Source organism: Schistocerca nitens, chromosome 2, assembly GCF_023898315.1.
Source record: "Schistocerca nitens isolate TAMUIC-IGC-003100 chromosome 2, iqSchNite1.1, whole genome shotgun sequence".
Classification (NCBI taxonomy): Eukaryota; Metazoa; Arthropoda; class Insecta; order Orthoptera; family Acrididae; genus Schistocerca; species Schistocerca nitens.
This window is the reverse complement of record NC_064615.1, coordinates 198,180,805-198,198,295: the sequence shown is the minus strand read 5'-3', so window position 1 is coordinate 198,198,295 and position 17,491 is coordinate 198,180,805. Positions and strand designations below refer to the sequence as shown.

Genomic DNA, 17,491 nt, shown 5'->3' with positions numbered 1-17,491 from the left:
AAGTACACCAACACAGTTGTGATGATTTATTTGTTGAAAATATAGCATTTCTTTGTCTTCTATGCCATCTAAAACATCAAAATGCACTGCCATGTTACGTGTTTACAATAAGTTAATCACGATCAATTCAAGATAATCGACCCTTCGAGCTCAGTTAACTTTAATCGTGATCAAATCCCTCGATTAACTTTGATCGAGTTTGGTCAGCCGAATATCGAGTTAATCAGGGTTAAAAGCTGACTTGACCGCGGTTAACTTTTAATTGGTGTTGGTGCAATTGGCCCTTGCTGTAAAAGTTTGCAGCATGCTGATAATGTAAGTGTCACATCATGATATTGGTTTGCATTAAAGTCGATGCCTGTCTAATATGATTATACCATTTCTGTGAAAATTTGTGTTTTGATACTGCACATTTATAAACTCTGCCTTATCTGTATCATTTATGTCACATCTTGGGCTCAGCTGTAAACAAGAACTTTGAAAATGGTAATGTTTCATAAATATAATTTACTGGGCAGTGTTATATATTCTGGGGACCACACTACAAATTATCTCATGTGCACTGTTACTTTCATGTTCGTGTCACTGTATGGTATGCCTCTGTGAACTTCAACAAGTACTATGGCTCTAAGTAATGGTTGGGTGTGTTCTCTTCCGTGTATGTGTGTGTGTGTGTGTGTGTGTGTGTGTGTGTGTGCGCGCGCGAGCGGATAAATGGGGTCTACCTTCAAGCATCTGCCAGCACTGTTTTTCCAACTTTTTCTCAGGGGATAGATCTACCAGCACTATTTTTCCAACATTTTAGTTACTCTCTTCTGGATCAAACAATGCTGTGACCATTCGCTACGCCCTTCTTTGTGTACATTCAGTATCCCCTGTTAGTCCTATTTGGTATGAGATGCACACACTTGAGCAATGTTATATTATGTGCTCTATGAATGTTTTGTGTTTTATAAGCAGACTCCTTTGTAGACTGACTGCATTTTCTCACTAGACTATCAAAGATTTTGTTGCTGATAAGAAGCATCAGCTTCAGCTGAATCACAATACAATCCACAGAAAATGTTTTACATTGGAATCTCCTTATCTACAGTTCAGAGTGGAGTTATGTACTCTGGTGGAGAGGTATTTAACAAGCTCTCATCTACCATACAACAAGAAATTGGGACTCTCAACCAATTCTACAGAAAATTAAAAACTTCCCTCAACAGTCAGTCCTACAAATTGTCTGACTATCCAGATTCAAGGATTGAATATTCCTATTAAATACATGGCAAGTAGCAGTGGTCATTGTTGCATGGCAAGTAGTAGTGTGTTGCAAACAGGCGAGTGTTTTTACAGATGTAGATAACTGTTTTCATTGAAAAATGGGAACTTATCAAATAAATATACGGCTGCCGACAAAAGATAAACAGCAGCTACAAAGCAGTAAAGTACTGCAAATAGGCTGTATGTTACAGACGTATGTAACTATTTTCTTTGAAAAGTACAAATATCTCAAATAAACATAAACAGCAGCTGTTTAATTTAACAAAGAAGCAGATGGTTTTTTGCTAAATTTGTTGCTTATTTTATTCCACAGCCCTGAAGTGTCTGTATTGATGGAATCTTTCGAACATGATGAATGAATGAATGAATGTATGCTGGGGGCAACAGTAATTGCTTTATTTTGGATACCTTGGACACACTCTCTTGGTTAGTGTGATGAGTAACGTCAATGAACTTATGTCATGGGCCTCTAACACTAAACAACTTCACACACTGACACAAGCAGACAAAAAAATGAATAAACACAGAGGTTTACAATGCCAAACATATGAATACATACTAACAGAAGAAAGACATTAAAAATACAACCAGCTACAGTCTCTACAAGAGCAATAGTTACACAACCTCTGACAATAAAGTTCGGTGAATAGTCCTGTAACATTAATGTAGATAAACTACAAACTATGTTACCTAACTGTCCCTCAAAATAGTCACCTCCCATAACTATGCACCACTGAGCTCTGTGATACATGTCCTGGAAACTTGGCACAAAGCCTTCTTTGGGATGAGGTTCAAAAACAGCGTCATTTTTCATTGGATGTCAGGAATATCATCAAATCTCTTTCCTTTAAAAGTGAGTTCGAATCAATGGAATACGAAGAAGTCAGGAGAATCAAGTTGCACCACCCCCTTCTTGCCAGGAACTTTGTTGTGCATACTGGGGTATATGATAGGAATGGCAACTGAACAACACATTCAGTTTCCAGAATTGAAAATTTTTAAGAGATAGTTTGTGATCTTTATAGTTCCACTTGCGAGAGAGAGAGAGAGAGAGAGAGAGAGAGAGAGAGAGAGAGAGAGAGAGAGAGAGGCAGGCCTACATGAAACATGAAACAAATAATTGCACTCAGAACATTTAGATTTAGCGACATTTGCCACACTAGTAAGCCAAAACTTGAGTTTCTGTCATCTTTCTTGCCTTTAGCAGTTAATCACCCCCCCCCCCCCCCACCTCCACTCCCTCTTAAGAAGACTGTAAATCAGGATATTATATAAGTGCCATGAACAGAACATATAAAACAACTGAAATCCAAATACACCAGCAGAAAAATTGCTCAGTCTAATGTCCAAACAAGCCAACTTGTTATCTTCAGGCATGAAAACTGAACAAAAAGTAAAGATTATACACCAGAAGACCTAAAGTTAAAGTTATGACAACAACAAATAACACCAAAAACAAAAGCTAAATATCTTTAACTGACATGGATAACTCACATAAACAGTGTCATAGTAGAAGCAAGATGATGACTCAGACTTGCAAAACTGACTGAAGAACACATTAACAGCAGTTAAATCAAACATACCAGACCTTCATTAGACCAAATCTCAAACACTCCAGGGCCACCTGGATGGCTCACCCAATCCAAACATAAAGACTATCCTGCACTGAAAGAAAAATCATAATAATAACTACAAGATATAGTGTATATTTGCCAAACAATAGATATATAGATATTCAGCAATCACAGGCCCTGCAGACCACACGCTGCCTCCACAAACTACCTCCATTCCTTCCTGTTTTGTGCCCGGTTCTTCCAGGGGTCTTCAATTCCCAGGGCTGCTAGGTCCTTTGCCAGGTCGTCCATCCAGCGCTGTCTTGGTCTTCCAAGGGGGCATCTGGTGTTTGGTTTTCACACCAGTGCCATCTTCGCCTGTCTTCCATCTGGCATATGGGCTACATGACCCACCCATTGTATTCTTTTGCTCTTTATCTTCTGTAGGATAGTTGATTATTGCATCAGAAGGTAGATTTCCTCGTTTTTCCTCCTCCTCAATTCTATATCTTCCTCATTACTCTTCTTTCAAATATTAATAGTTTTTCCCTTTCTCGCTTAGTCATGCTCCATGTTTCTGAACCATACATTACTGCTGGGCCTATCACTGTGTTGTAGATTTTCATCTTAGTGTTCACTGAGATCGATTTAGAACCAAGCGTCTCTCTGAGGGAATGCATGCATTTCATTCCCACTGCTATTCTTTCCTTGATGTCCATTTTTATGTTGTTGTCCATGGTAAACCACGATTCCAAGTATTTGAACTTGTCTACTGTCTTGAACCTCTCGCCATCTATCTCAAGAAATTCTATCTGCTCTTGCCTTCTTCCTAATTGCATGAACTTTGTTTTGTCTCGATTCACTTTGAGCCCTACCTTCTGTGCATTATTGTCCATTTTCTGGTACATTTCTTTCAACTCGTGCTTTGATTCACTTAATAGTACTATGTCATCTGCATATGTGGGACAACTGAAGTTACCGTCCATCTCTACTCCAGCCCACTCCTGTTATCTACACTGTTTTATTACTTTCTCTAAGATGACATTGAACAGAACACATGAGAGAGCATCCCCTTGTCTGAGGCCCGTCTCAATCTCGAATAATTCTGATGTGGCTCCTCGGAAACGTACTGCTGCCTTTGACCCTTCCATACAAGCTTCTCGGGGATTCTGAAGTCCCGCATTGCATTGTATAGGCTATTCCTGTGGATGCTGTCATATACACATTGAAAATCGACGAACAGGCTGTAGATATCTTTATCATATTCCCAATGTTTTTCAAACAATTGTCTTGTGTAAAAATGTGATCTATTGTCGATCGGTTTGGTCGAAAGCCAGCTTGGTACTCCTGTATGTTGTTCTCTATGAATGGTTGTAATTTTCTGAGGATAATGATGGACAGCACCTTATACATTACATTCAACAAGCTGATTCCTCTGTAGTTACTGCATTCCACTTTGCTTCCCTTCTTGTATATTAGGCATATTATAGCCAATTTCCATTCTTCTGGCAGTTTCTCCTTCTTCCATGTCAACTGGATCAGTTTATATATCTCTAAGTATAAGCTCTCACCTCCCTCCTTGATTAATTCTGATGTTATTCTGTCCTCCCCTGGGGCTTTGTTGTTTCTCAGTCCCTTGATTGCGATTTTCACCTCTTCTTCACTAACTTCCTATTCTTCATCATCTTTCCTCTCCTCCGTAGTGTTTTCAGGTAATATCCCATCTTGGTCTGGGCGATTCAACAGCTCTGAGAAGTATTCTTTCCATCTTTCTACAATTCTTTCCTTGTCATTTATCAGGTTGCCGTTCTTATCCCTAATGAAAAAAGTTGGGCTCTGAAATCCATGTTTCCGATTTTTTATGTATTGGAATAATTGCCTTGAGTTCTTGTTTTGGCTCTCTGCCTCAATTTGTTCTAGCAAGCTGGTTACATATATTCTCTTCTCTGCTCTTAGGATTTGCTTTGTCTCCCTTCTGATGTTGATAAAATGTTCCCTTTTCTGCTCATTCTCCCTGTCAGCTAGCCATTTCTCTCTCATCTCCCTTCTTTTTTCTGTAGCCTTCTGGCATATCTCATTGAACCATTTCCTCTTCTTCGTTATCTTCTTTCTTCCCAATATATCCTCTGCTACACTTAGTACTGCCAAACAATGCCATGTATAAAATAGCTAATATAAAACCTTTACAATACCGATTCATTGAACTTTCTAGTAAAACAGGACTGAACACATAGTACTGGTACTAATACAATGACAATGGACCAACTTAAAGATAAAAACAAAAGTTTCCAAAATTTCAGTACAGTTACCTGCCACAAAATGAAAACAGGTTAAAACTACAATGAAACAGGATGGCAAACAGGACTAGCCAGTAACATCGAACATCTCTTAATATTCATTCATTCATTCATTCGTTTATTTATTAGTCCATTTGATTCATTACATACTTAAACAGTACATTGAATACAGGACAAGTCAAAATTGCAAAAGGAGCAGAAACACACACACAGACACACAAACACACACACACACACACACACACACACACACAGAGAGAGAGAGAGAGAGAGAGAGAGAGAGAGAGAGCATGACAAAATTAATTACAGATAACAATCATAAATTACAAGTGACAAATATAGCAATTTGAATTTAACCATTATTACATAATCATTGTTTACAAGGCTAATTTTTGTAATTTAAAAATTCTTTTACAGAGTAAAAACATTTTTCCAATAGAAATGACTTAAGATTATGTTTAAAAAATTTTATGTTGCTGCAATTTTAAATCACTGGGTAAGATGTTATATAGCAGAACTGTTATCTGTGATACACTTTTTTGGCACAGTGCTGTTCTACACTGTGACATGTGGGTATTATTTGTGTTTCTTGTGTTGTGACTGTGTATATGCTTATTTTGTTGAAGAGGTCCAGTTGGGTTTAAAAGATACTCATTTGCAAACAGGATACACTCATATACCGTATTTACTCGAATCTAAGCCGCACTTTTTTTCCGGTTTTTGTAATCCAAAAAACCGCTTGCAGCTTAGAATCGAGTGCAAAGCAAGCAGAAGTTCTGAAAAATGTTGGTGGGTGCCGCCATAACTTATTTCTGCCGTCGAATATATGTAGCGCTACACAGGCATGCTTTGTAGGCACAAAGATAAATACTGGCACTAAAACCTCTGCGTCAGTAAATAAATTAAAAAAAAAGGTGGAAGGCGAGCTTTTTTTCTACGCCCCGAGTTTCGACCACTGCATTTTCATACATTATCCAACGAAGTAAATACAAATTCCGTATTGTTCATCTTCGAATGCAGCAGCACTTCAATGGCTGGCTGGCTCTGAGCACTATGGGACTCAACTGCTGAGGTCATTAGTCCCCTAGAACTTAGAACTACTTAAACCTAACTAACCTAAGGACATCACACACATCCATGCCCGAGGCAGGATTCGAACCTGCGACCGTAGCGGTCTCGCGGCTCCAGACTGCAGCGCCAGAACCGCGCGGCCACTTCGGCCGGCGCACTTCAATGTTATTACGAAAACCCGACTGGCTAGACTGTTTGGGATCTTTGTCAATATGGCCAACTCTACATTCTGGATTTTTTTCCTATCTGTGAGAAGAGATGGTTGCTAATAGGAACTTTTATAAATTGTGAAACACATGCAGTATTCTCTTCACCATAAGAATAATACGAATATAAACATTTTGCCATGTATTGTTTCGTGTTTACTGCTATCTCATTTACATCCTATCTGCCTAATAAACCACAAAACTAGAGTGAGACAACAGCAAACGCGGAAGAATATACATATCATGTCATGTTTATATTCGTATTATTCTTATGCTTAACAGTGATACAGTCAGAATTGAAGCACGGCAATTGACTCGATTTTTAAATCTAAGATGACTCTAATTTCTGTGCAGAATGTAATGTACTAAAGAGGCGCCTGCAAAGATTTTCAAACGGAGAAAAATTTTCGCTAAACTCTCGTTCAGAACATCATGTATCATACTCAGTCTATTATTTGGTTCTTGTTGATCATTATCAAAGAAAGCAGCAGTGTAAGTAACAACAAATAGCAGTCTTGTGCCATTGTTTCGCTAGTGAGACAATTCCTCTCTCTTTTTTTTTAATTGTAAGCGGCGGTAGTGCGCACAAAAGCAAGCCATGCCGCGAGCGGCGACAGGCCGTAAACACGCACTATCAGAGTGCTACAAACAGTGCATGACACAGTACAGTAATGCATTTTCAGCATAGAGTGACGTAAACACCTATAACAAAAAAAACTGCGCTTATCAGATCAAAGGAAAATAAGCAATCAATTCAAACCAGACGAAGCACGTGAAAAAGGAAGGGTACCCGTATAAATACGGACGGACGCCTGACGCATAGCAATGGCTACCTGGTAAAGCTTAACTGCTAAGCTTACAACTAGAACCAAACGACTGTAGGTGTATCGTCATTCATTCGACCTAAATTGTCTCTCATATTACAATGGACCAACTTTGTTTCGATTTGGAGATGCGGACTAACACTTTTCTCTCCCCTTGAATTTCTAGTCTCAAATTTCAGGTGCGGCTTAGATTTGGGAAATTTTTTTTTCCCTTGATTTCGAGTCTCATTTTTCAGGTGCGGCTTAGATTCGAGTGCGGCTTAGATTCGAGTAAATACGGTATGTAAAGGCTCGGTAGGCTCATTATTTTCATCTGGATAAAATGTGGTCTAGATGTTTCCAGTTTTCTTAGTTTGCAGATAGTCCTGCTTGCTCTTTTCTGAATCCTAAAGATCTTTATGCTGGTGGCTGAATGTCCCCAGAAGATTAGCCCATATCGAAGTAGTGCATGGAATAACAGCCAACAACATAGTCCAAGGTTTTTTTCTCTCTCTCTTGTTGAATGGCAGGTTGCACCAAACCCCCACAAAATCAAAATCAGGAAATAAAATAGACAATAAACTGAAAATTGCTCTTTCTCCCCATTTACAAATATGTAGAGTCCAAACAGTACATCAAGTGTAAGCTCTCTCATCAGTCCACTCTTTCCTTACAGAGGAGAGAATGAAACATCTTGTCATGAAAAACATGATGATTGTTACTTTCAAAAAGATGGTACTTTCCCAATTTTGATGCTCAGTTCTTGTTCAACAACAAATTTTAAAAAATTACCACTGGTTATTATTGCCTGCAGTATGCACATATATCATAGTCATAAACAACATTTCATTACTCATACAATTATAAATACCTGCTAAAATATTCTTGGAAGATATTCAATAATGTTTTTTATTCAAGGTGTCTTGCAGCCTGCATATAGCTGATAAATGGCATTTTCCATCTGTGTACAAAGACATGGATGCTTACTTTTTATATTTTGTATTTACTGGACCAATATCAAGCACATGTTGATCAGCAGCAGTCTTGTATTTTGGTAACAGTTTTCAATGAACTTATTGCAGATGTTCTACCAGTTTTAAATGGTTACTTACACATTCTCACATTAGTACAAAAATAAAAAAAATAATTTATCAAAAATATTAATGTAAAAAGTAACAAAAAATTTCTGAGCTTGTTTGTTATCACCTCTTTTGCACACTGTAATGTTAAAGGGTGATGTAGCAGAAAATGTAGAAATGAGGTTTTTAGGAGAAAGTTAAAATCCATACAGGTGGACCATCACAGTAATCTGGAATTGTATATAACTCATCCACACATAAAAGTAAGAGAATATGTTTTATAGCCAGCTGCAGTCAACCAAAGGTTCAATTAAAATAACAAGTGGCAAAACAAGAAATACGTGGAAAGAGTAAGAAGATGAAACATGACAAAAATAAATAAATATTTCCACAAAAGTTTGTCAGTGAACTAGATTTATACTTAAACACAGTGCTAAGGTACTTTTAGTGGAACATACATTGCCTTGGGTGAGAGCACCAACAGTGACAGGTGCCAGAATGCCAGTAACAGTGATGATAGTATGCAGCAAGCCAGCAATGGTGCCAGAGAAGTTCCTGGCGAGGTCCATGTGGTTGAGGCAGCTGCCACCATACAGTGCACTGCTAGCCACTGTGGTGACCACCATCAACACCACAACAGCTGTTTCATCGCATTCCGCCAGAGTAACTCCCAGAAGTGCTGCTGCACTACCCAATCCTGCTGTTATATCATTAGCAATTTCATTAGTGTTTTAAATGGATACTGCATTCAAAAGTTACACAGAAAGAAACATTTTTTTCTTTGCCACTAGCATAAGTACAGCCATTACATCTCCATATCTGCATTCCTTACAAGATGCCCTTCAACAATAATGATGTCATAGTTACAGATACTATTTGATTAAAACATTCTAAAAATGTACATAGAAGGACATTTGACATTTTCAAATTTCAACACATATCCATCACTGTAGTTTCAGAATATGATTTCTGAGTGATTAGCTACCATTCCAGTACTCATTAACAATGTAGTAACAGAATGTTCACAATGCTGATTTTCATAACTAAACATCTGAAATAGCACAGCACTCCATACACAGTGAACAAAAAGAACTAACACACAAATGTTTGTGAGGCATATTGGTGTTAAACTTTACAACAGACTTCCAACCTAGGTATGTCAGAAAGTTAGAATATGAAAATAAGTTTAAAATATAATTTAAAAATTTCTACTGGGACAGTCTTTTGACGCTGTCAGTGACTATGTTGCCTAATAATATTTTGCCATTATTTTTATGTTCAATAATATTTTCCTATTATGTTTACATTAAGCCAAAACTGAAAATACTGTCTTTCGCCCTCAACAATGTCATTATATTTACACATCTAACTGACAGCTGATGTAAAACTTTTAACGAATCACTGTTGTGTATAGAAGGGTTTCCCATTAACACACTACGAATTTTTAATAACATAAGAGGAAATGTATATAAATTTGTATTACTTTTTGGATCACTTTGTATTCTTTTGTGTTTATCATTTTATGTTATACCTTTTTGTATGTGCAATTTTACTTCTTATGGATTCACATATAATTTACATGTACTTTTGGACAACATACACACAGTATTTACTGTCTACAGACTGATAAAGAAATTAAGAAATAAATAAATAAATTGTTATATATCATGACAGAGTCAGCTTTGGTGTTGTAAAAAGGGAAGCAGTAAGATCGGTTTGATGACTAAAGTGAAGAAATTTTAAGTCTCATTAGTGACAAATAGAGGGAAACATTCCACGTGGGAAAAATATATCTAAAAACAAAGATGATATAACTTACCAAACGAAAGCATTGGCATGTTGACAGACACACAAGCAAACACAAACACACACACAAACAAACACAAACACACACACAAAATTCAAGCTTTCGCAACCCACGGTTGCTTCATCAAGAAAAAGGGAAGGAGAGGAAAAGACGAAAGGATGTGGGTTTTAAGGGAGAGGGTAATGAGTCATATATCCATCCGCACATACACAGACACGAGCAGACATTTGTCTGCTTGTGTCTGTGTGTGTGCGGATGGATATGTGAGTGTGTGTGCGAGTGTATACCTGTCCTTTTTTTCCCCCTAAGGTAAGTCTTTCCGGTCCCGGGATTGGAATGACTCCTTACCCTCTCCCTTAAAACCCACATCCTTTCGTCTTTCCCTCTCCTTCCCTCTTTCCGGATGAAGCAACCGTGGGTTGCGAAAGCTTGTATTTTGTGTTTGTTTGTGTGTCTAGCAACATACCAACGCTTTCGTTTGGTAAGTTACATCATATAAATCACATATTATGTGGTGTTGTAACTGGTGTGCTTCCAAGTGTTCAGTCAAGTTATTGTTTCTATTTTAAATATTTTGACAACCAATCCAGTCGACGTCTTCAGGTGCTAAGAGTTGTGCTGTTATGTGTACTTGCTGTCTGGTCTCCAACCAGACTGTGAACCACTGATGGTCTTTCACCACATTTAGAGCTGACTTTGATTCACAATGCCCATCACACATCCAAGGGCATAATGGATGCTGAACTCAGCTATACATGGCAGTGCAAGATGAATGATAGTTCACAGTCTGGTTGGAGTTCGGGGAGTGAATGCACACAACAGTACGACCTGCAGCGCCAGAAGACAACAACTCACATTGTGACTGGGTCAGTCATCAAAATATTTGAAACTGAAACAAGAATGCAGCTGAAAACACAGAAGCACATAATTAATCAATCACACCAATAAAACCTGAGAGATAATATCAATATTAACTGGTTCTTTTCAAAAATTTGTCGATGGTGTATGAATTATGTAGATCGTTGTCATTCCTTATACTGAATGCATGAACTGAGTTGTTTTAAAATGGAGATTATTGTATTGTATTTGCCCGATACTCTTTTCCTCTGGACGCCAGGCAGGCCATGCAGACAGCCGCCCCGCCAGGAGGACACTGGTAAACGGCTTTCATCAACTCTGGGCTAATTCTTGTATGGCCTGAGCTGTTTGCCACAGAGTTACATGTTGCCTCCACAGCATCTGGGTATTTCAACTCACTGACAGGCAGTGTGCCTGTCACAGACAGTGAGCATTGTCATTAGGGCACTGTTCTGCTATGCCAGATCATGTGCCCTCGCAGCGCCATGCAGATATCCAACTGCTCCTCACTATTTTGGCCACCGCCTGACCGTACAGAGTCAGTTATGCCCTACACCTCAAGGCGGCAGTACCAGCAGTTCTGTCCAGCCAAATCAGCAGTTCAATTCCAGCACTACCAGTTGCCAGTACCAACCATATTATCTCACTTTGGCAGACCCAGCCCATTTCATCCTGGTCTTCACCATCAGCCTGTCAGCCATCACACACTGGCAGCAATGACCCAGTAATGTCCTAGATCTTCACACCACTGCCTATCATGACTCAGTGTTCTTTTCATTTTGTTAATATTCTTTTAAAAGTGTCTTCGAGCACTCCTCAGGTTGAAGACACTTTATTGACAATGAGGAAAAAGGTTTTACGCAGTGTTAAAGTGCTTCGGTGTCTACAGGACTGCTGGTGTTCTTCTCCTCCTCTTATTTGTAATACTTTATTTGCGATGAGAATGTGTCCATCTGTGTTAAAGTACATTTTTAAAGAATTAATCCATATTGGTTGTAAAACACTTAATAAAAAGTCATGATTGGTTTCATGTCAGTAGAAGACACATCCTCAGGTGATCCATACACATAAGGAAAAATTCTTTTGCAAAGACTCCTTAACAATAGTGTAAAGAACAAAGAGATAACAAAAAGTAGTACTACTGAACTGTGCTTGAAGAGTACTCACAAAGATTCTTTTCAATAGGTCTTCACTGAAGGTAAATGACTTAGAGCCACTCCCCATCATTTGGTTGTAAACAAATAGCGCACTAAAAGCAGTAGTCCTTCTTTAAGATGAAGGGGGTAGTGGAAGCTATAAAAATAAAATGTGGATAAAAACTAAATGGGCCAAACCAAGTTGTCAACCAGAAATGCATTGAGACAATATCAAAGTCTGAATGCAGTACACGAGAAGAGCCTTACTACACCACATGCAGGGTGGTTGAGCAACAGCAGGCAAGGAATACTGACTGAAAAAGACTGAGTCTCATTTATAAAAATAATGAAAGTAGGCAGTTAAAATGCAACAAATTAATAAAATCTGACTGATAACATAAATTCCCTCTTCCACAAATACAGTTTATAAAGTACTGAAAGTGGCTAATTAAAACAAAAAATATTAATAAAGTCCGAGCGGTAGTACAAATTCCCTCATTCACAACTAAAATACCACATTAGCGGGCAAAAGCAAGGGGCTACTCTTGGAAACTAAAGACTTGCGATAATAAAATAGTGGGCAGCCCTGTCGATGCCAACACCAGCTGTCTTGTAAGTGTCTTCAATGCTGGCTCTGCTGTGGCCAGCCCTCTCACCCTCCTCCCGCCCTTGTGGCCAGTCCATTCATTCCTGCTAGCACTCCTGTTGTTGTTGTTGTATGCCTAGCAACCAGCTGATCCTGTTGTGTGTTCTGCTGGGCCTTGGACTAAGCCTTCTTGGAAGTTTCCCTGAAAGCCCCACCAATGCCTGGTTCTTTGCTTTCACCACCTGTGATGCGAGGCCAGTTGCTGTTCCCCTGCACAGACAGGGTATGCTTGGTTTGTTGGCTCATTTTTTTGTGTTACTTAGTGGTTCACTTCTGTATTTTTATTAGTTGTCTCTTGCATTCTTATTCAGTGGTTATGCACAGGGTGTCTCACGAAAGATGCCCAGGAGGGCTCTTCAGGTCACGCAGCACAGCCACCAGCCATCACCACCACATCTGCCAGCCGCCGCCATGCCCAACTCTCAGACACTAATCTGCTGGAAGTCGGTCGCACGTGTGCTTCACCTGAGTTAAGCATAAAGATCATTGCCATCTGATTAACTTAAGCTTACTTTTATTTACAGTTGGTGTTCAAAATGATGTCCGTCTGTGGTAAGATCAGCCCGACATCTCCTGAACACATTAGCAAACATTCAATGAATTTCAGCTACCAATATCTGGGAAATGACTAGCCGAACCCTGTCTTCCAACTCTTTAGGCATTTGGGGATTGGTTGCATACAACTTGTCTTATAATATTTCCCAAAGAAAAAAAATCATGTGGATTTAGATCTAGAGAATGAGGAGGACAGTCAACTATCCTACGATCATAAACACATCACATTGCTGTCATAGAAGCATTGGCGATATGTAGTCTCGCATAGTCCTGTATGAAATAACTCTACATCTTTCCATCAGGTGTTAGTTCTCCAAAAAAAGGATGCAGTATATTGTTCATATACCTTTCAGAATGTATTGTTTCATGGAAAAAGATTGGTCCAATAATTCGTCTTGCATTAATTGAGTGACACACTGCTGTTTTCACATCATGCACAGGTTGTTGATGTAACTCATGAGGATTTTCTGAGCTCCAGTGCCAGCTGTTCTGGGAATTTACAGACCCTCACAAATGCAGCCACACTTCATCAGAAAAAGAAGCATCTCAGGACCAACTTCCCCATCATGCACAGACTGTAATAGCCATCTGCAAAAATGATGTTGAGCAACAGTATAGAGTTCCTCAGTTGACGAACTACCATTATTTTGTATGGTTTCCATTTCAGTTTGTGCACAGCTCTGTGAGCACATGCTCTTGACACATCAGTCTGAAGTGCCAAACAGCTCAGAGATTTTCTGACTTCTTCCCAAGGACACCCCCCCCCCCCCCAAAAAAAAGAAAGGAAAAAAAAAATTTAGTATAGAAGACATGCGCATGGTAATTTTGTCTGAGAACTGAGCCCAGCAACATACAGGCAGGGAAAGCCCCCGACTCAATGCAGTTGCAACAATATTTGAAGCAATTAAACTTGCAAAAAAATTCAAAACAAGAGTACACTCAGTCGCACAGCGTAGAGGGCACGCGCAAAGTATTGGTGTCCGAGAACTACACATAGTGACAACTGGTAGATGCAGTGGCAACAGCCGAATAATGCGCCGTGTGAACCGCGGACCCTTCCCAGGTATCTTTCGTCTGACACCCTGTACTTTCCAATGTCCTTATGTACACATCATGTTTTTATTCAGTTCAGTGTGGAAGGAACACAAGGTACTGTTATTTTATTTTTCTGGTCAGTTCCCAGGCATGTTTCCCTTTTGCTGACTATATTGTTGATTACACCCACTCCCTGAAGAGTCAGCACTGGCAGTGGGTGGCCTCCCACCTTGCGTATGATAGTATCATATCTTTTTTATGGTTGGAGGGATGTTGTATCCATCTTGTAGTCATTTCCTTCACACAACAGGCAGGCAGTGTGGGCAGCAGCCCCACCAAGAGGACGTGGATAAATGTCCTTCATCAGTACCAAGATGTTTCTTGTATAGTCTGGGCGGAGTTACACGTCACATCCACATTGTCTAGTGGTACGAATCTCACTGACAGGCAGGGTACCTGTCACAGACCAAGAGCACTGTTGTCAGGGAACTATTTTCCTATGCCAGGTCGCATGCCCTCAGAGTGCGGCATAGATATCCATCTGCTCCCAACTATTTAGGACAAAGCCAGACTGTGCAAAGTCAGTTACACCGTACTCCTCAAATCGGTAGTGCCAGCAGTTCAGTCCCAGCACTACCAGATGGCAGCATCAGCCACTTCATCTCAGTGCTCCATGCCGGCAGACCCAGGCCACTTCATTCTGGTCTTTATCAGCAGCATGTCAACCATCACATGCCAGCAGCACTGGTCCAATAACATCCCAGATCTTCACATTCCTGCCTATCATGACTCCAGGGTTCGTTGTGCAGGCACATCCCAAGACAATGTTATAGGAGAGACGTTTCTGTTGTATGCAGTTGTGTGGATATTCATATAAGGACATCATAATTGAGTTTTGGTTTTATTAATAAAGTTATTATTGTAAAAGTTTCTTTGATCATGCATCAGTACGAGGATGCTTTATACTATTCATGACAAATTTCATTAAGGGGTAACTGCACTAAAGAGTGGCATCACAGACACATGATCGTCAGTTAATTGTAATAACAAAAATACTGTCTACTGAATGTTCATACTCATCAAAATACGGATCCAGATGAACCTGTTGCTCTAGCTAACCCAGAAACAGGTTTCCTAGGTGTATAGTTGTGAGAAGACCTGGAATGGGTTAAACGTGTTGAATATGCTAATGGCAATCTTAGTAGAGAATATTATGACTTAAAGACCTCTGACCCTTGTGTCAATATGAAAACAATTATGCCTACAATAAGGCCCACCTAAATAATTGTACAGTATTTGAGGGAAACTCTCTAGCATCATTCAGTACTTCTAGAATACAGAAGGAGGCCATCAGAACAGTAAATGGAGGAAAAATAAGGCAATAATGCAAACCTGCCTTCACAGTACTTAATATACTTTCCCTGCCACATACTTATATTGTCGGAGACACAGTCCTAGTTGGCTGTGAGCCAACAACCGTATATGAACACGATTTATACAATACAGCCAACCGGTTTCGACATTGATTATGAATGTCTTCATCAGACAAAATAAAAAACAATTATCTTTAAAAAAAATTACAAAAACCATTACTGTAGAATAAAAATCAAGAACAGATGGTTATTATACTGAACAAATTTATGGGTGATCATACTCATATATGGTAACAGTTGAAAACAGACTTACAAGCAAAATTTTGCTCATAAATCTGTTTTCACCTGTCATTACATGTAAGTATGCTCAGCTCATAAATTTGTTCAGTATAATAACCATCTGTTCTTGGCTTTTCCTCTATATTAATGGTTTTGTAATCTTTTAAAGATAATTGTTTTTGGTCACATGTGTGTGAGTTTCTTTTGCGCGCGCGCGCGTGTGTGTGTGTGTGTGTGTGGTCTATTTTTGACAAAGACCTTGTTGGCCGAAAGCTTATTTTGTGACAGTCTTTTTGTTGTGCCTATCTGCAACTCGTGTCTCTGCTATACAGTGAGTGGCAAGTTTTCTTTTCATTATATTATTAATTCCATCCTGGATTTACCACTGTTTTATTATTTTATTTATTTATTTATTTATTTATATCATATGGATCTTCACAATAAACGTTGAACATAAATTATGCAATTTGTTCACCACTTTAGTATTTGCCTCTTTTTAACACTGATAGCTGCCAATGAACAGAGCATTAACACTCCTTGAATTGTTAGCTTGTAAGAAAAGCTTCACTCATGCCTCTGGACTTTACACAGAGCAGGCAAGAGCTGGATAACACTAACAAGGGGAAGGCCTCAGACACGGCCGACTGATTCAGCTCAAATTTGGCAGGTCGTTTGTGTACTACCTAAGACGAAGGACTCTAAGATATTTTGGGTCAACACCCCCGCAATTTTGAGAAAATCACCCCTACTAGTTATGACAAGCAATCGACTCAAAATTGGAGGGATCGATAGATAATTGTAAATATAGCATTTTTCATCATCAGGTAAGGGGTCCGCAAACGCAAAGTTTTCCAGAAATCGAGGAAAGAAACTTTTACAACTGCCGCTTCTGTACCCACATGTTAAACACTTTTCGGCGACAGTGCCGACAGCGCAACGGGCAAGGTAGCTGGCTGGGAATCGGAAAACCCGGGTTCGAATCTCGAAGAAACCTAGCTGATGTTCTGTTTGTGTTTTTCCATATCTCAATTGATAGGGATAGGAGGGTTAATAAGGTAAGTAAATCAATAATGAATGATAATAATAAGGTAGGCAAACTAATTTCCCAAATGCCGTGAGTTAGTAAAGTATTAAACTTTTAAGCCTTCTCGCATGAAAACAACTCCGAGTAAGAGTGCTGCGAATCCCTCAAAAGGGATCACAGATAGCCAACCGTGCGACACTTGTTTACAGTGAGGCATGGAACAGAATGCACGCGGGTGTCCCGGTTGCCTCTTCGTCATATCATAGTTGTGAACCTGGAAGTGTGAAGGTGTCCAGAATGAGCCTAATAGAAGTCAATCGGAAAGAGTTGTTTTCCGTCATTAGGCTGCCGCGAACCTCGCGGATACATGTAGTGACTTTACCATCATTAATGCGCCGAATGAAATTCGTTTTGTGAATGAATACAGTGTTCATCCGTAAGTAACATATGACGAGTACTGTATGTAGTTTGTAGTAATTACCTCGTCTGTTTATGCCCTA

At 39.3% G+C, this 17,491-nt stretch overlaps 1 protein-coding gene across 3 annotated transcripts in view; it reads right to left on the bottom strand.

Annotated features, from left to right (window-relative positions):
• Positions 1-17,491, bottom strand: part of LOC126234321 (sialin-like) — a 283,631-nt gene that overhangs the window by 17,736 nt on the left and 248,404 nt on the right. For 2 of the 3 annotated variants that reach the window (XM_049943006.1, XM_049943008.1), the window contains one exon: positions 8,737-8,978. In XM_049943006.1, coding sequence (XP_049798963.1) covers positions 8,737-8,978 — 242 coding nt within the window. The remainder of the gene's footprint in view (positions 1-8,736; positions 8,979-17,491) is intronic. The other variant, XM_049943007.1, reaches the window with a different exon arrangement.